Source organism: Hippocampus zosterae, chromosome 18 (genome assembly GCF_025434085.1).
Source record: "Hippocampus zosterae strain Florida chromosome 18, ASM2543408v3, whole genome shotgun sequence".
NCBI lineage: Eukaryota > Metazoa > Chordata > Actinopteri > Syngnathiformes > Syngnathidae > Hippocampus > Hippocampus zosterae.
In genome coordinates, this window is record NC_067468.1 from 8016944 (window position 1) to 8040595 (window position 23652).

A 23652-nucleotide genomic window follows, 5' to 3' on the forward strand; every position below is an offset into this window, starting at 1 on the left:
GTGCCTTATCGTGCGGAAAATACAGTACTTAAAACTGAGTCGTGTGAATACATCAATCAGCCCTCCAGTAGCACCCGTGTGTGCTCTTTACCTCGCCTCTCTCATTAGTTTTCTAAAGGGTACTAACAGCGACACCATGACGGGTTAAAATTAACAAGTGTCCTGCACATATTCACTGATTATATATTTATATACCTTGCCAACTATTGAGCGACCTGCCACTGGTTTGGATTTGACGTAAAGGAAATAGAATGGATGTAATTCAGGGTTGAAAATTGGCCACATAAAACCTTTGTTTACTACAGAGCATGCTTGGAAGTCAGGCGAAGGTCCCATTACATGGTGGCAGTTGCTGTTCGTCAAGCATTATACTTGCACACAGTTGGCATTCCCCCATCGGCCTTTCCCCCCGGACATCTTTCACAAAGGCCGCTGGCAAGAGCGTAAGGTCTGAGGGTGCTTGAAAGAAAATGGAGCAGGAGTGCGTACATTTGTGTGGTTTTCACAACGCCAGAAAGGTTAAGGGGTAATAAAAAGAGGATTATTGATGGAAAGGTCAAGGTCTTTTCATGGGGAGGTCAATCGTCAGAATTGCATTCAAGTCAGGCGCATTGTCCACTTACAAGACAGATGATCTGTTTTCTGGGAGGTCCAGCAGAACTGGAGGTTCTGCTGTCTGGGAGGGATTGCCGGGTTGAGTGGTGTGGGACACCGAGTCTCTGACACCTGAAAAGACCGCAGGCCACGAAAAGGTGGAGTAATTGAGTCTGGCAATCACTAACACCAATTGGACAATGTTTGGAGACACCTTGAAGAACTATCAACAAAGGGTGTGATAAGGTCAAATGCCCAAAAGACGGTCAGTTTACTTCATCCACGTTTTCATTCATCAGTGGCTTGTCACGTTTCGGCTTTACCATAGAGCTGCCAGACGCGGACCTTGTCTTCATAGGGTAAGTCGTATTTCAGAGGGTCTCCAACAGGACCCTGATAGTACGGTCTCATGATGGACTCCATGGCTGAGGTGTGGACTAGGCCGATGGCGTGACCAAACTCGTGGACGGCGACCGCAAACAGGTCCATTCCGTGAGAGTCTGAAGGCGACACGAACAAAAGCATGGAAATTGGTACAACTTGAAGTTCAAACAAAATTTTGGGGGTGGGGGGGACCCTCCTCAAGCCTCAAGGGTGTTTTGCTTTTATTTTGGTGTTTCGTGATATTTCTGCAAAAGGATACCAGTGGTCCAATCTTAAATGACAAATTACATTGACAGCATAATGGCTGCTGCTGACCAATAAAAATGACTAGAGCATCAAAGTAAATCCATTTTCTTTACCGCCTGTCCACATCACGGGTGAGCCTATCCCAGTTGACGAGAACTGTGGTACAAACCTCAAATTAAGACCAGAAAATCAAAGGGAGCATACGAGCAAACGCAAGCACTGGATGGGTATGCAAACAGGACGGCCGGAAATTCAAGATTAGTACCCAGGAGCTCTCAACTGAGAGACATGTTGCCTATATGCCAAACAAAACGCCACTTTCTCCATGGTTTTACTCGTTTTAGTTCCCAACGTCTCTGTAATTATGAATAAAGCCACACACCGCTGACAGCTGGCGCACAAATGTAATGCTTTCTGTAATGTTCAGCAAAACATTCCCTTTGAAATTAGAATGACGTAAAAGTCTACCCCACAGAAACAGACTGCGGGTGTTCCACTATGAGTATACTGGGTCTCTTATTTACCAGAGACCACCTTCTTCTTTAACTGTGTGACTTTTTGAGAACTACTACGAGGTTAAGTGAAGCCTATAGGTTGAGAGGCACGGGAGACGGCTTTGGCGGCTGTGAGTGCTGTCGGCCATCTGGTGGAGTGAGATAACTATGGTAATACTGCACCCACCACGGGCTGCCAATCAAAAGGAAAGAAAAGAAAGACAAGAAAAGAAAAAAACCCACTGCAGGCGATTAAAGTGCATTTCCCCCTTATGCTCAAATATATATGAAAATAAAAAGACTGCCTTAAAAACATCCTTGTCAGGCTCCACTGAACAAGACAATACCTCAGTCTACAAATTCAGATGCAAATATGTGAGCATTAACCAGCTCATTCCGTGGATATTTTTATGCCGTAACGAAAAAAAAATCCCCAACACAAATATATGGCCTGAACATGAGTCTGCGACAACACCGGGGGGATGCAAAGATGCCGAATTCGAGAAGCCACAAGAGCACACAGAGGAGGAAGGACACAAGAGGATGGAGAGGAAGAGAACAAAACACAAAGTAGGAATCCTGCCATCATGCTCCCAGTCGTCCCAAGGTTGAGGAAAAATAAATAAATAAACAATCTTTTCACAGTATGTGTACAGATGAAAAAATGGCAGCGAAGGTGGTAAAAAGGTTACAGTCAACAGCCAGACAATATCACCGAATCACACAGCAAGCTAACCAAGCTTTTGAAGGCCAGATACGTTATCGTGAAAAGTAATTATCGTGATGCACGGTAAACACGCTGTGTAAACTCTGGATTTAGCGCAGAATGCTATAAAACATAGCCCGCAGCCCAGATGGCTAGTTTAATGAGATTGTTGTGTAGCATACGCAGGATGGAAATAAGAAGGGAGCCAGCTAGCCGAGGGCTACCTTCTTTAATGGGATTTGATTCTTATAGCATTGTGACATTCCAACACTTCCCGCTCCTCATTCCAGTAGTGGTGTGGGACCGGATTGGAACCTCTAAAGTCCTGGAAGTCATACAATTTGGAATTTAAATATTTTTAGGAAAGAATATCCTCAAATATCCATTAATACTTTATTGGCCAAGTTCAAGTTTACTGTCAAACTAAACTTCAATCACTGAGAACAACAAATTGTGTACATTATTTAAAACAGCCACATAATTTAGCCTCTAGATTCATGCCAACATATTATGGGAACATCATACAATTTGGAATTCAAAGATTTTCAGGAAAAAAATATCCTCAATTATCTACTAATAGTTTATTGGCAAAGTTGAAGTTTACTGTCAAACTAAACTTAAACCACAGAGAACAACACATTACATTTAAAACAACCACATAATTTAGCCTTTCAGTCTGCTAGCTTCATGCTAACATAATTATGGGAACATCATAGATAAGCTAACGATTACCATTGGTGTTGCAGTGTTGTAAACCTTAAGCAACGGTTATTTGAACACAAATAGTGGGATCAACAAACAAACAAACAAACAAAATGCCAGCACTCAGGGGCATATATATTTTTTATTGTCTGTGAAGAAAGACTAATATTATACAGTGGATATTATACAGTGGCTTAGTGAGGAGTGGACATCGACTCCATGTACAATATATCTGATGTCTGGATCATACTGGCCCCGGGTGACCAACAGTTTCATTTCTTGGGTTTCATACGAGCAAGAACAATATAATACAGCACCTTTTTTTTCTTTCAGAAAATACATGACTAACATTACTGCCGATGTTTTTGAGGAGGCTGGAATATATTAACACCTCTCATCAACCCGAATATGAACATTGCTATTTTTAAAAAATGAAGCATTGGTTAATTTCATTTTAATTTGTTACAAATGAGCCAAAAAGACAGAGATGTTCTCCATATTAAGCTCATGCCATTGTTGATCAAAATATTTTGTGAAATGTTCGTCTCCAGGACGGAGAAAAATTGCCAGTTTTTGATAAAACAGCACCCTGGAACCAATTTGTGTTCAACATTAAAGATTTCACTGTGCACAGTTTGAAGTGCTTGTATTCTATTTGGGATTGCAGATAAAATTGAATTGGGGGCGAGCGGGGAAACACCTGATTGGTTCATCAGGGTGATGTTGATTCAAGAAAATGAAAAGCAAACATCCAAGATCAGGACACAGCAGAGCTTCCATCAGCCTCAAACTAGTAAAAAAAAAACCAAAAGGCTATTATAGGAACTACTGTCGAGATGAAAGAAAACACAAACGATGATTAGTGCTGCTGGCAAAAAGAACTACGGAACAGGAAAGTGTTGTGAATTTGTCATTTCACCGTAACATGAGTTGGCAGCCTCAAACAGAGCTCTGTCAGTTCATATACCGGTAATAGAATCCATTAACTCGCACACATTTTTGTTCTTTGTGATCGGGCAAATAAATAGCATTGATATCAACGGGTGTGTGGAATTGATGTTATTTACTGGTGCAGCTTATGTGTGTGTATTTTTGTATTTTACACACATTCTTATCTTTCCCTTTGCAAATCAAATGCCAATATTAGCTGAATAATTTTGCCGTGCTTCGTTGTGAGGAGATATTTATTCTTTGTCCATCACGGTTTCCTTTTCCACCTCCCCTGACAGGAGAATCTACAGTTGAAGTGAGTAGAATAAGATCGCGTGCCTTTTGGAGTGTGGACATCAAGGGTCAAGTTGGCAGCTGCTCTGAAAGACGCCGTTTTAATTTAAGTAACAAATTGAGTGGTTGCAGGATGTAACAAGACACATGGGATGTATCGGAGGGGCCTTGCTTGCTTAAGTTTGCAACAATGACAAAGACAGTATGCGATTTGGATCTGTCAATCCGAACAGAATCGCAGGCTAAATGGGGGAGAGCAAGAAAGAACTTACAGCAAAAGAAGTTCAAAAAAAGTATCTGACCTCACACTTTTGGGAATGACACGACTTTGCAGTTTGTTCTTAGTGCTCTTATCAGTATTATTTGCTGTTTGCAAATACAGTAATGCTTTTCGCCATCCCTCTAATGCAGCCAGGTAAACAGATAAGCTAGCTGCTAGCCAAGCAATAGACTGAACATAATGAGAGAGATAAAGGCTTGCATTTGTCAGACGGCCAGTAACACAGCTCATGAATGCACTTGCAAATGCAAATAAGAAAGCAGTTTGTTATCACTGATCAGCATACAGTATATTCATTACATTGTAATAGAGCGAATTTGGGGGATTCGTTTGCTACTATAAAGCAGAGTTATTTGCTCAGTGCAATTATATTCCATTGGCCAAAAAAAAAACCAGAGGAAGAAAAGTGTTGTTTTGATCGAGAGGGAGAGGATTTATTTAAACTTTACGCAGTTGATATTCCACTTATGCACTAGGGGCAAAATGGTGGGCGCACCAGAGGGCGCACCAACTACCAAAATGGAAAAGTACGGTTTTGCATGACAGACAGGCTTTAAACAACTAAAAAAGATGATATGTTTAGCTTAGCTCGGCTTGGAGGTTAGCCCTTATTCTTGTATGCTTTCATGCTGCGTCATGACCTAAATCCATTTCGGCAACATGTGACTATCCCTTCTCCACAGTATAAACACTGAACTGTGTAAGTAATATCCTTTCAAGTGTTGTACAAAGAAATAGATTTCAAAGGCCACAATTAGTAAGGAGCATGAAAAGATAGCGTCTCGATTGTTAAATCCTTGGGGCAGACCGTCGGAAACTTTGAGCGGCTTTGGAAGGACAGAAGGCACTTTCAGGGACAAGATTTATCTCCTTTTTTGCGGGGTCGAGGGGAAATAATGTTTTTATATTGCATATTATCTGCCTTGACAAGAAAAAAAACGTCAAATGGTCAGATTTGAAGATGAAAAGAACGTTTGAAGATGATACACTGGCCAATCAAGTCCGTATGGAATATACCTCTTATGCAATTCAGTTTGAAAGGTTCTCATGGCAAGTGAAATTTCAAGAACTTTCTGGGGGGGGGGGGGGGGGGGGCATAATTGAACTACTTGTTTACGCACACTGTAGTTGGCATAGCAACGTGTGGAATGGGCCAAAATTAGATGCACCCAATTTTTAAAAAATGTTATAAAATGAAGGACATATATTTTAAAAGCCTTGTCATCGTTCAGCTATGCGTGGAAATGTTTGGCCACTTATAATGAAACCTCAGCATTTCATTTTAATGATGATTGAGTGATTTTGATGAGGAAACCAAAGGCACTTCATCGTGACATATTGACTGACCGGATATAAATGAAAATGAGAAAATTACTCTTCGGGACTTAATAAGTAAATGTTATTATCCAACCATCCATCTGCTTTCTGTACCGCTTACCCACACGATTACGATAAATATTTAATTGGACATATTAGTCAGTTGGCATGAAAAAAGAAGAAGAGGATTGAGGCTTTTAGGCTGCTAATACTTCTAAACTACTGGTTGGCACATGCTGCATCTTCTGCTCTTCGCAGGGGGGTTGAAGCAATGCATCACATTCTGGAATATGCCATCTATCTTCATCCAGGCTCTTTTTGAGAAAATATCGGGGGGCCAACAGCTGCTCAGTGTTAATCGCGTTAAAAGCGCGGGATAATCATTGTGTTATTTCAGTCAATAACGGTTTGATGAAAATATCCAAATGTGGCTTATTTGTTGGGTGTCAGCCTCTGCCCCGTCCGTCATTGTGTGCCAACACCTTTTATTGATTGTTTTTCGCTCTGCACTGAAGCAATACTGAAAAAATTGTCTGACGGAAATGAAGAAAGAGGTTCTTGATTTTCTCATTCGTTTTTAATCATATGAGAAATCACTGGATTCTGCTTTTCGAACGTATATTTTTTAACGACGTTGCTTTAACAGGTGTGGTATATGTTTTTAACATTTGGTGGAACAGAAAGCCTCAGAAAGCTTAGAGGGGGGGTAAAAAACTATTTTAGTCATTACTCTGCTCTCCAGTATGAGAAACTATTTAAATTTTAAATTCACATTATAATGATAAATAAATATTAACTAAGGAGACTGGGGCATGAAGGGGCCTAAAGGGAAAGCTTGAATCCTTAATAAGGCCTTGTCGAGTTTTGGCGAGAGAAGATTTAAGTCGCTATGGATCCGTGGAACACGACAAAAAGGGCATTATCATATTTCATACAGACACACGGGCAAAACCGTGGTATCCTCCATACTAGGAAAGGAAACCCCAGAAATTCAGGTCTGAAGGAGCCTTTTGGATCAACTCATTCACTCCCAAAGACGTTTTTAAACGTCTTTTCAGACTTGGTCCAGAACTGGCTGGTTCTGAATGAGTTAAAGGCAAAACGTCTTCAACTAACAAGCAGACACTGTCCTCCCAACACCCCCACCGCCCCCTCCCCCACCACCACTACCACCCCTCTCCTACCTGGCGATCGGAAGGTCCACGCCTCATCATCATCAAAGTGCGTATCTCCAGCTGTGAATCTCTCTCCAGGAAAAAAAGCGTGGGCCACGGTGCCTCCGGGCCCGTCAAAGGGATAGCCGTCATTGTGGTCGGCCTTAGTGAAATCGATCTGAATGTCGGCGTCGCTTCCTGCCACCTCGTGGAAGTTGAGAGGCGCGATGTCACTCCAGACCTTCAAGGCGTAATGCATGAGGGCGCGAACCGTGTCCCTTCCCAGTAAAGCCGAGTCCTTTGGGAACGTCCTCACTCTGAGTCAAGAGAAGGGGACAAAGAGGGAGCACATTATTCGGCTGACGCCAAGCAACTCCGTGGACCAAAGTCACATTCACTCAGACTCTTCACGTTAAATAATGCATAGTCTTCTATTATGTAGTAGCGAGAATCCACCTATCATCATTTTCCATGTCCCTTTCGACCTCAGCGAATGCCGGTATTAAAGTGTTAATAGCGACTTTCACCCGAGCTTCAAGACAGATCTTTCATTCCTTGTAAGGTTGAGCAGCTGGTCCCTCATCTGAGATCACTGGTGAACGTGACCAGAGCGTTTTATTATTATTTTTTTTAATGCGTCTAAGTCACACTTTGAAACACCTGCCAGACGTGATTCAAATCACTTCTTGAATCATACATACACATGAGACTACAGTGGTACCTCTACTTGCGAACGTCTCTTCATATGAAATTAATGACGAAACGCCTCAACGGGAAAAGATTGCCTCTTGTTATGAAAGAAATTTCAAGATACGAAAGGTAAAAATACAGTACGGGCTGCTACCCGCATAGCTGCTCTGCCATTGGCTATTACCTAGCGTCTTCCTGGCATCCCATTGGCTTAGAGGGACCTCTACCGAATGTGTCTGTGTGTAGATAGATAGACAGACAGACAGATAGATCTGTGTCTATGCACGATAGTACAACGTGAATCACAAACAAAAAGTCGGGCACCAGTCGGGCAATCGCTCACTATGCTGATGTTTGCCTTGGACATTTTTGAAGGATTGTTAAAAGCCGACAAAAGCAAACATCCTTGGATCAGTTCTTGACAAAATGCCAGGCAAAAAACACTTCTGCGAGAGAAGGTGAACTAAAGAGGGCAAAAACCGATGAGGACGCAGTTAAGTTAAATGACCATTTTATTTTTTACTCCATTCTTTATTTTTTACATTATGGACAACTCTCATTTATTGTGCAATAATCGAATTGTACCATACATTTGTTACATATTTTGATGCATTTATATGCTTTAGCAAATATTTATGTCAGAATTTGGGGGGGATTGGAACGGATTAGGGCATTTACATGGAAAACGCGTCTCTACTTACAAAATTTTCTAGTGAAGAAATTTATTCGAGAACCAATGAAATTCGTCAGTAGAGGTCCCACTGTATTATACTGTACTACTATAATCATGCGTCACTAGCTTTTCCTTGTAATAGTGTCTCGCCACTAACAAATAACAAAACAAACAAACACAGCCTCTTTCGTTCGGCCTTGATGAGCCTTCACGACCAATTGTTCCAACTGCCTGGGACATTAATGAGGGTGATTCCACCCAAACAATGTCAGTGGTTAGTTGGGGACTCTCTGCATTGCAGTTTAATGACTGTCCTTTTCAAGGAATCATGAGCTCTTGGCTCTTGCCTCAAAAATAAGGCCTAAATATTTGTGATCCCACAGCTAGGCTCAGAGTAAGGATGTCACGTTGCTGCCCTTTTCCTCTTGCCACGCATTCCAACCTCCAGAGTCACCCGGCAAAGCTAATCTTTGTAGGTAGTCATTTCCCCGAATAAGGTGATTTTCAGTTGCTACTTTGTTTTCTTCAATACATGAGTTTTCTTTTTTGAATTTACTAAGACCCTACTTTGGACAAAATATATATATATTTTTTTACATTTTTGGTGCATAAAGATCTCTTTCGGTTTGCTTCACGGCTCATAACAGTCCCTCTCGTTTGATTTTAAGAAACCATCGGGCCAGAGGAAAAACAACCGATCAGAGACAGAAAGCGTCACCGGTGTTACTTACTCTTGTAACACTCACAAGGGTTTGATCGATAGGTTTATTTATTAGTATGTTTATTTGGAGTTCATGAAGTGAGGGGAATCACTTCATGAACTCGAATCTTGCTTGTTAGCGGTGTTAAAACACGCTAACTCTCCCTTGCTTAAAACACGCTAACTCTCCCTTTGATCTCACGCTTGATGGGGGGGGGGGCAGGCTATTCAATAGCTATTGGGAGGGGGGGGGGACAACAAAATAAGCTGAAGATGAAGCGAAATACTCCTTTGATACTCGCTCAATTGAGGTCTCATGTTACATCATGCCTGATAGTTGTTCTGCCTTATAAGCACCACCATTTTGCTTCATCCACATTATATCACATCGTTCTAATAAAATCCTTCCATACTCTCTCGAATCGTTCACCCAATGATGTTCACTTGCCGGTGTTTTCAGCCCACTCAGTGATGCGAATGAGTTGATAAGTCTAACTAATTCATATGCTCAATTTGCATATTTGTCAACCTGTGGAAAAAAAAAAAACACACCGGTGGTTAGTTACTCAAGCTCAACGACGCGAGGGTGGTTTGAAAATGAGCTGCACCTGAGCGGTATGCGTGCATAAAGACACCTCGAAACATCATCAGAATCCCCGGTGCAATAACTTTTCTTGCCCTGATTTCCATACGCAGATGTGCCCACACAGTACATTTATTCACACGGAAAGCAGAAGCGCCCCCGACTGCTGCTGCACACTTTTCCAAGGTCGTTGCAAATTGCGTGTCCTCCGCTGACAATTCACCTGCTTATTAAAGCTAATTCGGACGAACGAGGGAGGGTGATTGCGTTTGGAGTGAAAATAAAAGGATACGTGTATCCAAATTGTGCGTGTGGAGCGCGCGGGGCAATGGCCCAAGGTCAGAGCCCGGCTGTCCTGTTTCTGGGATGATGTGCAGAGTCCCATGGAAAATGCTTGTGTTTACATTTGCTGCGGCGCCTTGCAGAAATTGGATTTATTTGATGGCCCGACGTGAGGGTGGGATCAGGTTTCCTCCCCACATTTTCAATTAATAATAATTTTTTAATCTCGGATGTCTCTTTTAGATTTTGTGTCCACTCCTGACCCTGAAATAAGACTGTTCTAAGTTACTGTGTCCATTTATTTTTCTTATTCCTCAAAAAAAGGGAAAAAAGGGACAAATTACAGAGAACAGAACATAAATAAATTTCCTCTCTGTTCCAGCATTAAATAACAGCAGTTCTGTGTCTTGCCTTAGCGGCTCTAAATCAGTGTTTTGTTTTCCTATCGATGCAGCAATACAACACGTATTCTTTTTTTTTGGTGTGTACTGTTTGTACGTGAGAACTTTAACACAGCGGCCCCCAACCTTTTTTGCCCGGTTTAATGTCAGCTATTATTTTCAGGGATCGTCCTTGAAGGTGTGACGGATAAATACAACAACATATTATGATTTGACCTGCATGAAAACTGTGGCATTTTCTAAACATAATAATAAACACGAATCACACAGTGTCAAACTCATTTTTGTGCGCAGGCCACATTTTAGTTACCGTTTCACTTGGAGGGCTGTTATGACTGAAACCATATAAAGAAGTTGAGATTAACTGTTGAGTCAACTATTGATTAAGTTTCGATCATGAGGGGTTTGGTAACAAGAAAATGCTTAAAAGATATCTTATTTATTCCATATGAGAATTAAAAATTTTGGTAGACATTTTAGAAAGGATTATGGAAGTTGACATGAGCTGCTTTCGCGGGCCACATAAAATGATGTGGCGGGGCAGATCTGGCCCACGGGCCTTGAGTTTGACACCTGTGCTATAAACCATGAACAATGGCCATAAGGACTATAAGCTAATGTGACACAGGAGACAAATCCTGATCATGAGTCCAAAACAAGCATGGGTGAAAATGGTGGTGGCACTCAGAGCTAGTTTTCAGGATGACATGTAGTAAAATCAAAATGCATATACACGGAGCCTGAACATCAATCTTAACTCATTAAATCCCAGCCATTTTCACTGGATCAAATCCCTGCGTTTTACTGCATTTTGACTAATCTTGCAAGGCCTACAGAATATTTGGTTCTAATGCTATATAAACATGGAGCCTACCCAAATAAAGTAGATAAATCTTTTTCCATTCTTCAGCAATCGACATTACGAAATGGTTTCATGAAAATGGTGATTCCTCGGCTAAAAACGGAGAAAAAGAGCTTTTTGTAAAAGCATGCATTTCAAGCATGTGAGGCACTCTGCCACCTACTCGTCACTTTTTTCTTTTTACATTATTTACAATATAAACGACTTATTTTCATTCACAGATTGCATCAGACCCTCCTCCTCTCTATGACGCAAAAAAAAAAGACTTAGACGTACAAGTACGCCCTTAGTAGGCGGGGCCTCATTTTAAAAAGACGTACAAGCGCGTCTTATGGAATTAAAGAGTTAAACTTTTGACTCTATTAAAAAAAACATCACAAAACACCTAAAGCTGCAACACAAATTTAAAGCCTGTGAATGAACTGCCAAATTCCGGTGCCTGATCAAGCTGTTGGCTGTATGATCCCAACATGAATGTTTACTTTCTTGAAATTTGACTGTGACAAGCAAGCAGCTGGAAGAAAATAAGCCAGGCAAGTTTCAGGGTGAACCGAAAGTGCATGAATAAGAGTTTTGCTGTTCGACAGTTTATAGTAAAAAAAAAAAAAAGCCCAGTGGCTGTTTCCCAAAAACACAGCTCACTTATAGTGCATCACGGTCTCACCGATAAATACCCGAGAACACAACGTGCTGTCTGACTAGTCCACATCAATCCAATACAATACAGACATCAAAAAGTGCTTCGGTCAACAAACACAGTCCAGCAGAGACGGTGAATCTTTTTGCTTTGATAAATGAGATGTGCATTTTTTGCTACCGGATGAGAAGGAAAGCGGGCAGAGTCCGTAAACAACAAGAGGCTTAGTGTCACAAGCATTCATTCTGCTTACTGACTTCAAACAAGAATGATCTTTTCCACGTTTAAATCTTGTCACAACAGTTTTATCCATGTTGCTAGATTGGTCGAAAACAGCATCAAATTGTATTCATGCTCGTGCTAAATGTGATGAAATTCCTTCCATTGAGTCACGCGAAACGGATGCACCTAAGAATGCCCGAGAACATTCATCATCAAAAATGGTTTTCTATTCTTCCCCCCTTCGGCACTGTTTCGGATGATTATCCCGCCTCCAAAAAAAAAACCTTTTCACAGAAAACTACATGTCCACGTACAACTTAGCATATACGTCCAGTCGAATGCAATCTGTTCTACGTTATTTCTTCCACGCTATAGTTGATAGCCTCATACGTTTATTAACTACCGGTACACACGTAGCATGGAAGCAAATGGAATACGACAAGGCTATGTTTTGAGGCATGCTCCCCCCCCCCCCCCCCACCACCACCCCAAATTTCTAAATATGATAGGAACAAATGTTTTTTAAGAGTTAGTAAGTGAGCAAGCCGCAGTTGTGCAAATATAAAAGACAGTAGGCTGAAAATTTATTTATTTATTTTGTTGTATTTTTTCTTATCTTATTTGATGTAGTTTTTTTAACATTGTACTCGTGATTTTAACTGCTTGTTGTAAGGTGTCCTTGAGTTTCTAGAAAGGCGCCCACAAATAAAATGTATTATTATTATTATTATTATAAAATCCAGTCAGACCCGATGTCAACTTGCTCCCTGCACCTCGGAGAAAAGAAAAGAGTTGCGCCCTGTTCAAGTTAGACACAATTAACTTGGCAATTAACCCTGTAGCAGTCATTTGCATCTCCCCAGCGACCCTGAGGCTAATAGGCCGGAAATGCAAACACGATTCAAAACTGGACTTTCTTCATTGTGCAGCCCTTTTCTAGAACGCCGGTCTTCATTGAGATCAAGGGTGAGCTGGATGGAGCCTGTCCCGGCTGACTCTGGGTGAGGGGTGGGCTACACTGTGGATTGGTTGCTTGCCAGCCAATCACAGGGCACAGATAGACCAGGAAAAAAAATGGACAATCACATTTACAGCTATGGACAATTTAGAGTCTTAATTGAACCCAACATGCATGTTTTGCGAATATCAAAGGAAGCTGGAGCATCAGGAGGAAAAGCTACGCGAACACAAATGTGCCATCCAAGAAGGAGAGTTACTGCCGCTCGTTCCTACCGACTGCTGTCAGGCTGCTGAATAAACATGCGTGAAAACTTGTAACCGTTGTAAATAGCACAGCCACCTTATGTATATAAGTTGCATATATGCATAAGATGCATATATGCAACTTATATTTATACTGTTTACAGTTTTCTGAAACATTTATTTTGTGCATGCAATACTTTTTTTCCTTCTCTACCCCCCCGCCCCAATTTTGCTGCTGTAGACTGCAAATTCCCCCTATGTGGGACAAATAAAGGTTATCTTATCAACATATTCCACATGAGCTAAAAATTATTGAAATGCATCCAATGGAAAAGTGTGAGGTCAGAATTGCTAAAATGACACCACAGGCTCTTTTCTTTTTTTTTTTTTTTACATGTCTGGCTTTATCTAAGATATTTAATGAGATTTTGAAGTAGATGGTAGTTTCTCTACACGACTAGCATTCCAGAAGGCTGACAGACATATCTTCAAAGCATAACCTACTCGTTGCTGCTTGCAAGAAATCTCCAAATTAAAACCAAGTACTGTACGGAAATGTAACAATTTTGTTGTTGTCAAAGTCAGCAGTGGTCAAGGTCTCAGATACGGTTGAGTATTTCAAAATGACCTCCAAAGCTCGGCTCTAGAACCATAGTTTTCCAAAAGGCGTGATGGCTTGCTTTTTCAAACACACCTTGATGCATTTGCTTTGTCATAACATGCAGCTGATTGATTAGACTTCTATCTTTATCCTTCCACCTGGAGATTACCTTGGCCCCTCTGGGCTGCATCCCCACTGCAGACACGCTCAGAGTCGCGATACCATCATTAAAAATAAAAACCTACATTCCATGTTGCTGATTGCATTTTAACCCTTTTCAGGGACAGCGGTTACTACAGTAGACAGCTGATCAAGTTCTTAGTTTACGGATTAACAATATTTGTGCATGAAAGGGTTCAAATACACCCTCATGCATTCTGTTAACAATTAAGCACACACTACAAATTATTCTAGGAACCAAACAAGTGACTAGAAAGCACTGGAAGTCATTCCAGAAGCATTAGCAGAAGTATGATTTCTACACCAAACTTGTTTTCCGCAAGCAGGTCCCTATTGCAGCCTGAGGCAATATCGCTGAACTAAGATGACCTGTCAGCTGCACTTCAAAATTCAAGCAATAGGACCCCAAACAAAGCGGACTAATTCAATAATTGTGTTTTTTAAGACAACTATGTAAGAGGAATATAATTGGAATAGTCAAATCAATATTTTTTTCACTGAAGCAATGCTACAGATGACAAAATCAGTCAGGCAAAAACTCTGAGGGCTTTTGAAGGCTATCCTCAGTCATGGCAACAAGGCTCCTGAACCATGTGCCAAACCAGATTATGCATTCACAAAATACCCCAACGACAGTCGGTGCAACATGAAAGAAGAACGGCGACGTGTGAATAAGCGCATAGTCAATGCTGGATGACTTCTGAAATCAAGAAAGACTTCTGAAATCAAGAAAAGGAGGTAAACAAAAGAGATGACAAGAGGGAGGCTTGAAAAGTGATTACCGCGCATCCTTCTGTCACTGAAATATTGCGACCGAAATTCAGAGCAATTGCTGTAGAGACGTTTTAGAACAAGAGACAACCTGGTAACATGAGGACACATCATGTCAACATAATCAGCTCTTCCGCGCATCATTGGCAGGGAAATGTCAGTTCAAATATTCCACTTTAGATCCAAATGCTCATACATGCTGACTGCACCTCTGTTAAGGTCACGGTGAAAAAAAAAAATCAGTTTTGACACATGCCCAAAATTTCGGACACATTTTTATGATTTAAAAAAAAAAAATCGGCAAGTTAAAAAAAAAGGTCTCAATATCATGCAAAATCAAGATTTTCCCTCCGCTCTCGAAGACTGAAAAACGCGCTCCCGATTACTCGTAACTCAATAACCGTGAAACATGGATGCTGCTTCATCTAGCATCTTTCTTTCAACTACACATGACTACAGTGTTTGAGTCGTGGAAAAATATCACCTTGAAGCCACTTGTGGCCGGAATATATCCAATTAGGTCATCTCAGGGCTGTTTCACGCTACAACAATGAGGCACTCTAGAGCAGCCAAAGCAGTGCAAACCCCCTGACTATCACATCAGGATTTTATATTGGCTTCACCTCATTCTGACACCTTTTTTTTCAGTGATATGTGTGCACTCATGTCCAACAACGAGGCACTCTAAAGTGGTCAGTACCCCCCGGCCCCTCCAACTCAGATTGAACCTCGTTTCCAAATCTTCTTGCGCCAGACGAGGAACAGATTCTGCAGTGCCATTTATACAGAACCCAGAAAAGCAGGACAATATTGCCGCGACTCTGTGTTCCTGGCGCGAAACGTGTTGGACAGCAAAAAGTGCTTTCAACAGGTCCGGATGTTACAATTCACCAGCTGCCCGTAAAATTTTCCAAATTGGCTTCATCGCCCTCCTCTTTCTGTTTCGGTGCCGTTTATACAGAACAGTGGTATGCAGGGAAAAGCAAGGAAAATGCAGACTTTTAGAGGCAGTGTGAAACAGGCTAATAAGGCCCAAAGCACCACAAAGGCAACTTGTAACTGAGAGAAATATAAAGAAGAATCAATGGCCTCGGGATAGTTATTTTTTATTTTTTTACAAACAGCGCCTGAGACTTTGGAAAAAGTTCAGCTATTAGAATCAAAACTTTACAGAATTTCATTGACATGTTTCACTTGTTAAGGAGCTTGTTGTAACCGGCAAGAAGTGGGGCGATGATTGAGGCAGAGCCATTGGCAACCACCAGTCTGACGGCCACAAAGGGATTAATGGCCTGTTGTGGTTCAGCTGACACGCTCATCCGTGACCTCATCAACCCACAGAACTGCTAGACCAGTGCTTTTGAGCAGGACACAGAATAACATGGATTCTATGAGGCGAGAGGTCTAGGCCGCCTTCACAAATTGAGACTTATGCTCAGAGTGAAGCAAAAAGAGCGTCGCTTCATGCATCGTGACGAGACCACCAGCAAAATGCAAAAGTTTGACAAACCCTGATACACAAAGCCCTTCGCTTTACATTGTTAAGAGTTTTGTACCTCCAAGATAGATGCCTCTTTGTCCATTTGTTTGGAGTGTTCAGGCTGCGTCTCATGCGGCCCACTGACCCCTCAGCCGCAGGCACATCTGGCAGAGAACATCTGGGGGTTTTCATGAGTCCCAATGTGGCTTCATCTGAGCAGAGACAAAGGTGTGAACCAGACACATAAAAGTATTTTACATTAAAGCGCCTGTAAAGTCAAAATAAATGTTCTGGATTTCACCCAAAGCACAGAGAAGAGGGGGAAAAAAACCCAATTTGAATGATTAAAAAGAAAAAAAAAAACCTAAAATGGACTTCGAAATTATGAAAAATTAAAACCGTTGTCGCCGTTCTTAAAAGTGTTCATCATGTGCTGTATAGAGCATGATCACTTCATTCCATTACAAATCGATACAGTACAATTCATCTGAGCATCCAAGTAGTGTTTGAATGATTATTTTACGGATTGGCTAGCTCCCTTGTGCCTCCACTCATGCATGCGAGATGGGAAAGCGTGCGTGCGTTTTTGAGTCCGTAAGTGGTAAGTGCGCTGGGTCTGAAGATTTATGGTGTAATGTTTGTGAGAGAGAGAGAGAGCGGGATGTTCGCTTATCATTCTTAGACTGTCACAATGTTGTATTCACCTCAGTGCAATCTCAAGAGAGATTATAAATTTGCACTCGCATCCAACACCCTTTGACACATGGTGCAGTCATGTATAAAACACACACGAACGTGCACACACCAAATACTCCAGTCTCCTTGAGTCCTCCGAACCTCTGCATGGCTTTGATGGCCTTAGTCAGGGCCTCCTTGGTCTGAAGCTGGCCAGTCACAGGGTCTGGGGGTGGTAGGTAACCAAACTTGCTCAGCCAGTCCTGAAGGAGAAAAGTGAGGAACAAATGTCAGTATCTATCCGTCTATCCATTCATCCAGCTAGTAAGCGAGCTATCTAGTAACCGAGCCAGCTAGCCTGAGCTTGTTAGCTATCTAAATGTGACCTATAACTTCACAACTAACTGGAAATTTGAAACAATCTGTTCATGGTTGCGCAATTGAATCTACACTTTTATAATCGGGACTGTTGCTGTGTTCAGAATTAACCAATCAGTTTTAAACTCATGTCCTCACACACTTATCAACGGTCTCAGAATAACACCAAATAAAGTTCAATATTTTTTAGGAGGCTTTTTCTGACCGTTTTTTTTTCCCCAGCAGGGGCTTGAATGCTTTGTGCTAACTCTGACTGGTGTTTGGAACAGGTTATCATTTCCTCCACTTTGATCAAGGCCACAAATCCAATTGAAGAAAAATAACCTCGAAGCACTAACCATGATTCAAAGAAGGTGCGGTATTCTTTCGGTGATGAACAGTGACACATTTGCACTAAACATACTTTTGGGAATCATGACTAAAAAGTTGAACTTTGTTTTCCCTTCTTTGAGAGATACCGGTTACATGCTGCTGCCGCAGCCACAAAAACTATGCCAAACAAATCACACGAGTGACGTTCAGTGGCAGCAAGCCTGAATGGGAACAGCTGAAATCACGACTGTGCACCATCAACAACAACAACCGCAGAGAATAGAACCACGAGACCTGCTTTTGTTACACCAATCCTTTTTCAGTGACGGGTTCGGGAAAGGAAAGCAGTGCATGATCAGGAGCCGCCGTGACTGTGCTGATGCATGAGATGCAGTTAGATGGATCTAACTATGAACCATAGAAAAAATCATTGAAATGATTAAAAGGTACAACACCTTGCACCAGAAAAGCATCGGATCAAAAGTGAAATGTGTAGTTCTGGCACAAAGAATAACAGAGTGCATGATAAGAACCAATCCTGATTGGATGATGAAGTAACAAGTTCAATATGTAGGCGACAATCACTGGCAGTGCAACGCCAGTGGAAAAGCAAACTGCAATTTGTCACTGGATATGTTTTTGTGCTTAGTTAGTTCTTCCCTTGGTTTTAAATGCGCATGTTTGTGGGAGGAGAGGAACCGCTGAGGCTGTGTTTATGCTGATGAGCCGCCGCACTGATATTTCTGTACTAATTTTGCCATGAAATTGCATTTGTGTTCAAACCTGCCCAAGCCCCTTATCGTAATTTATCACTGGGCAATTTAGTTTTGTTGTTGTTGTTTGGTAGAAGCGCACGTGCAAAGACATTTCCGGATTGACAAATCACCTTCCTAGTTATGCTTGGCCTCTTTCATTTCGGCAAACAGTTTTCATCTACTGCAAGTATGCCGGCTATTACGGATTGCAATAAATCAGCTTCCTGTTTATTCTGCCACTGACAGCAATATGCCTAATCTTAAATTAATATTCAGGGTTGAGTATATTAGCAGGTTTAACCTTGGGCTACCTCAACATCTCTAGGCCACTCTCCGTGCTTTTGCTTACGTCGGTGCCAAAAAGTTGCACTGTTTGACAGCTGACACGTTTTTCCCCATTTTAAAGGTTGCGATATTAGGATTCCATCCAAATCAGGTGGGTGGGTAACACTATCAATTTGTCTTCTCTTAACGCCACTTCAGCCCTCTGGTCCTCATTTTGGACATTCAAAAGCCAAAGAAAATGACCAAACCCACACCCAGAGTTTGTCATTTATGTAAAACTGTCAAACGGTTCTATGTTAAACCGATCTGAGGAGTAATGAAGGTTGGGGACCCCTGATCGAGCAAAATGAAGCGAGACGCAGTACAACATAAGCAACTGTGGGCAATACTCGGATACAAGCAACTCTTGGAAGATTGTGAACACCCTGAAATGACCTTTGTCGTAGCCTGATGGAAGTGAGGTGAATGAAGCTACCGTCAATTAAGGCAAAGGGATTCCGAAAAACAAAAACAAAAAAAATACTATTTCTGTTCATCGTTCCCAGTTAGCCATGGCAGCCCTCCAGTCAGATGACATGCACAAGAAGCCCTTGGGGCAAAAGTAGCGACAGTAAATGGAATCCTTCAGGGCTTGCTCCTGTGACATGTCGGAATTAAAAAAAAAAAAAAAAAAAAAAAAGGATTCCTTCTGGTTCTTTTCCTATCACACTGCTTCTGTAGTTGTACGCGACGAATAAAATCATAGACGGGATTTTTTTGTCACACGACCTATTAAATTCTGCACAATACAATTGCTACAGCAAGGCATGGTCTTCACAACTGATCCTTCAAAATTCAGCAAATTTTGTGGAACTGAGCTAGATCCATCCGGACCTCCACTTGCAACCAAAACAAGAAAATAAGTATTTTGAATAAGCAAAGTAGAACTCCATAATACTTTACAAAAAAAATATTGTATTTGATGTGGTGTCAGGGTAAAAACGGGCCATGCGACATAAGCTTATCTGCTGACACAGAAAACGTATCTCGCAATGAAGGGAACCCGAGCTTGCCGGCGCAAGTTTGTGCTCTTAATCTGTGATTAAGTGTCGCATGAGTGGTTGACGCAGATGGCTGAGGCTCGAGTCTTCTTTAATCATGCATTATTTAGATGTACAGAAGCAGAGACGCAACACTGCCAAATGGTGTCAAAGTCATCGGTCTTGTACTTGAGGAAACGTATATGGATATTATATTATTATAGTATATTATATGGAAGAAAGGAAAGGTAATAAGAACACACGTCCACAGTGGGACTTGTAACGCACCCTGTTGACCTCCCCCATTCAATGCTTCACGAGAAGGTAGCCCCTTTTTAATTAAGCAACGCTGTTTACGGTGCCGCTGTAAAACACTCCAGCAACCGAGGCACACTCACTCAAGTGCTATGAAGAGCTCCCCAGCACTGGGATACGCTGTGTTGTGTAACAGCGAGTTGAAATACGTCCCTGTTTTGAGCTCGGCTCAGTGAGTAAACAGCTACATATGACGCAAATTCTTTACCAAGGCAAACAGGCTTCCAACATTGACAATGAGCAACTCCGAGTGCGTCTCCGAAATGGGAAACTGCAATCAGTGACTCACTCGAGTCCTTCAACCCCACTTCCCAAATATTGAGCTGCAATGAGAGTTCAGAATGACTTAATTAACCTCGTGTTTTTCCAGTGTACCATTTTAAGCGTGAACAAAAAGACGGGTTTTCGCCAATGACACTGCACAGACAAGAGGCAACAAAGAAATAAAATGGGGTTCACTACATGAGGCATTTGATTTGTCAAGTAGCAAACATTACTGGCTGCTATGCTGCATAATATCAAATCTGTCAAATCTCAAGTCCCGGAAGACAAAAAAAAAAAATCAATTTGATTTGATTCCAAGATGCAGGGGCACAGTTGCGATGCATTTCGACCCGCTCTCCGATTCATTCACAAATAAATGGAGAATCCAGTGGGCCAGTTATTTGTATATTCCATTTCATGCTACATTATCTTTCAGATAAAAACAGCTGCCTTGAAAATGCTGTGATCCTGACAGTTTCTAAGTAAATGCTTGACAGCCGTTTGAGTGTAGCTTTGACCATTTTATCTTCCCATCACTCATTTTTAAATCGAATGACAAATCCCAAAGAAAAGCCGCATGTGTGGCGGCCATCTTGTAACGGTAACAGTGAAGGACTCTCAACCAAAAGTGGGTTTGAGAGAACAAAGAAGGGTTCAGAAACAGAATTTGGTGTTTGACTCAGTCCTTGTTCATCAACCAACATTGTGTAAAAAGTTAAAAATAAATAATAATCTCCTCCCTGTTCCCGTTCAAAGGTCAAAGTTCAGCCTGCCTCCCGAGAAACTCGGCTTGTTTTGTCCCCCCTTTTATGTGTGTGAGATGTTCCCGTCTGACAAAACCGCTCTGTTTTCCTCAGTGAACAGCTGTGAAAGCCTTTAAACTCGCTCTTATTGACATGACGCAAGTCACCGGGAGACGGGGGAAACCGCGACTTCACTCTCACTAATAAGGATGGGTGGTGCTTTTTTTTTTGTTGGTGCCTTGGGGAGATTTACTTGCTACCTGTTCAAAGGTTGTTAGCCAATGTACAATATGGCGTAGAATACTCACAAAAGCACAAAGCACTCTTTCTTGAAATACCGGCTGATTTAATTGACTCAAGATTAAGATCATCTTCTTGTAAAAGACATTGTGTTCCCCTTCTTAGGGCAATAACCTCAATCGTTGAACTCGGTCACATGATTCGACAGCGACTCGGATGTCCTCGGCAAAGTGCTTCGCCACATTTGCATCAACATCTTCAAGACACGATCAAATCATAAATTGTCAAATGGCAGTTTCCATGTTTACATTTAAAATTAGACGGCCGATGCTCATTGTGGAAATGGAAATCGGAACTTGATCCCGAAAAGGGAAAGCTCATTCAATCAAAAGAAATCCAAGTGATCTACATGTTGAAAAAGCCGGTTTTCAACGCTGACCGGCACATTTACAAACGTACGATGTCAAAATACATCAGGTTTAAGACCAGCAACTCAGCGACTAAACCGTTGGAAAAAGCCATCTCGAAACCTCTGCCATCCGTTTCATTGTCACCTACGAAGCGGATGCAGCGGCAGCAGCGCCTCGATCAATATTTCAAGGCGCTTGAATGGTTTTTCTATTTTATCCCAGCGGTTCATTCCGAAGAACTGTTTACGTGAACGCATGCCACGAGGATGATGTACCCCGCGGTGACAGCTTGCCTGCGTGTTAAAATGAGGAGTTCACGAGACATAAAAATGAGCGAGCGAGCAGACCGCTTGGGAAGATGGCAATTGCTCGTGGAGGGTTTTGGTTCTACTACTTGGGTTGAGGAGAAGAAAGCGAATGACACAAAAGAGTGACAGCGAGCAAGGGGCTCCAATCCACAGCATGACAAACACGTTTGATTTCACCCAAAAGCAGTCCGAGCAGAACTTAACTAGTCTCTTCGATGTGACGCAAATTATTCAAAGTAGGATAAGATTTCAATTCTGAGTCCAAGTCTTGAATGTGCAGATATTGAGCGGCATTTCCCGTGATCCACAAAAAGTGATACTGACTGCAAAGGAAGAGAGTTTGGCAAAATATTTACACTGTGCAAACATTTAGGGATCCACTGTATCCGTATCGGCGCCGATGCTGCACGTTTTGTATTCTGACTTGGACTGCACGACTGTGTGTGTTTTATGTTGTGTTGTGTTTATTATTTTACTTTATGTTAACTGTTTTGTTAAGCGCTTTGTTACAGCTGCCGCTGTTGTGAAAGCGCTATATAAATCAGCATGTATTGTATTGTATTGTATTGTATTGTTAAAATGCTCCGATACTACACATTGATACCATCTCGTCAACTTGCAGTATTCTCAACAAGCGGCGAAAACATGTAGTTGGATGTTAAAACGCCAGTCGTGACAAGTTGTTACGATCAAACGGGTTTTTTGTCCGACTGAAATGGATGCCATTCTCGAGCAAAATTTGATGAAGATAAATTCAAATGTCAGGAAATGTCAATATCAAGTATCAGCAGTCGGCATCAGTGGGTACTCAAATGTAAGTACATTGACTTGCACTTGGTCTGGAAATAGTTTCCAACATTGGGAAATCTATTCAAACCACTGATTTAGTTGTCCAAGATGATTAGGATGGCATCGTCATCTAAACGTAAAACCTTTCCAGCCCCAAAAGACACCCCCCAAAAAAGTAAGTTGTTGTATAAGGGCACCCTGTACATGAAGTTCTTTCTTAACGTTAAAAGTACATTTTACCTTCAAACACATTACGGCTGTGCTCCACTTTATAAAAAAAAAATCAGCTTATTATAAGTTGTCCTTAGTCGTGGAAAAGGCACATTTAAGCGCCATACTTGCAATGAGATGACCTACAACTGAACTTTAAACACAATCGTTCTTTCCTCACAAAGGAGCCGACTTCATTTTGAGTGCAAGCCCAGAAAGTAAATGTCAACAACTCTTGAGGCGTACCGTGCAGTTATTAGACTGCTGCTAAAAGAAATTTGGTATTTCTCCTATATGGTGATGCTCGAATAATTTCAGTCCTATACGCTGAAAAACGATGCGAGAAGAGAGAGACAACCACGCTCACAATTATATGACAAGTGTGGGTGGACAGTACAAGTCAACTGGAAACGAGGAGAAAAAAAACAACAACTTTCTAATAAAAGTGAATTTCGATTTCAGCAAGAATACAAGTGCAAAAAAATAAAAATAAAATGCAACCACGATACATTGAAGACATCCACCCATCCATTTTCAACACGGCCTATCCCGAACAGGGTCGC

General features: G+C 41.6%; 1 protein-coding gene across 1 annotated transcript in view; it reads right to left on the bottom strand.

The window, feature by feature from the left end:
- LOC127591278 (matrix metalloproteinase-17-like) overlaps positions 1–23652 on the bottom strand; it is a 51823-nt gene that overhangs the window by 7930 nt on the left and 20241 nt on the right. The window contains exons 2-6 of the mRNA XM_052051254.1: positions 17192–17324; positions 16463–16598; positions 7132–7418; positions 918–1094; positions 624–726 (exon numbers count right to left, since the gene is read on the bottom strand). Coding sequence (XP_051907214.1) covers positions 624–726; positions 918–1094; positions 7132–7418; positions 16463–16598; positions 17192–17324 — 836 coding nt within the window. The remainder of the gene's footprint in view (positions 1–623; positions 727–917; positions 1095–7131; positions 7419–16462; positions 16599–17191; positions 17325–23652) is intronic.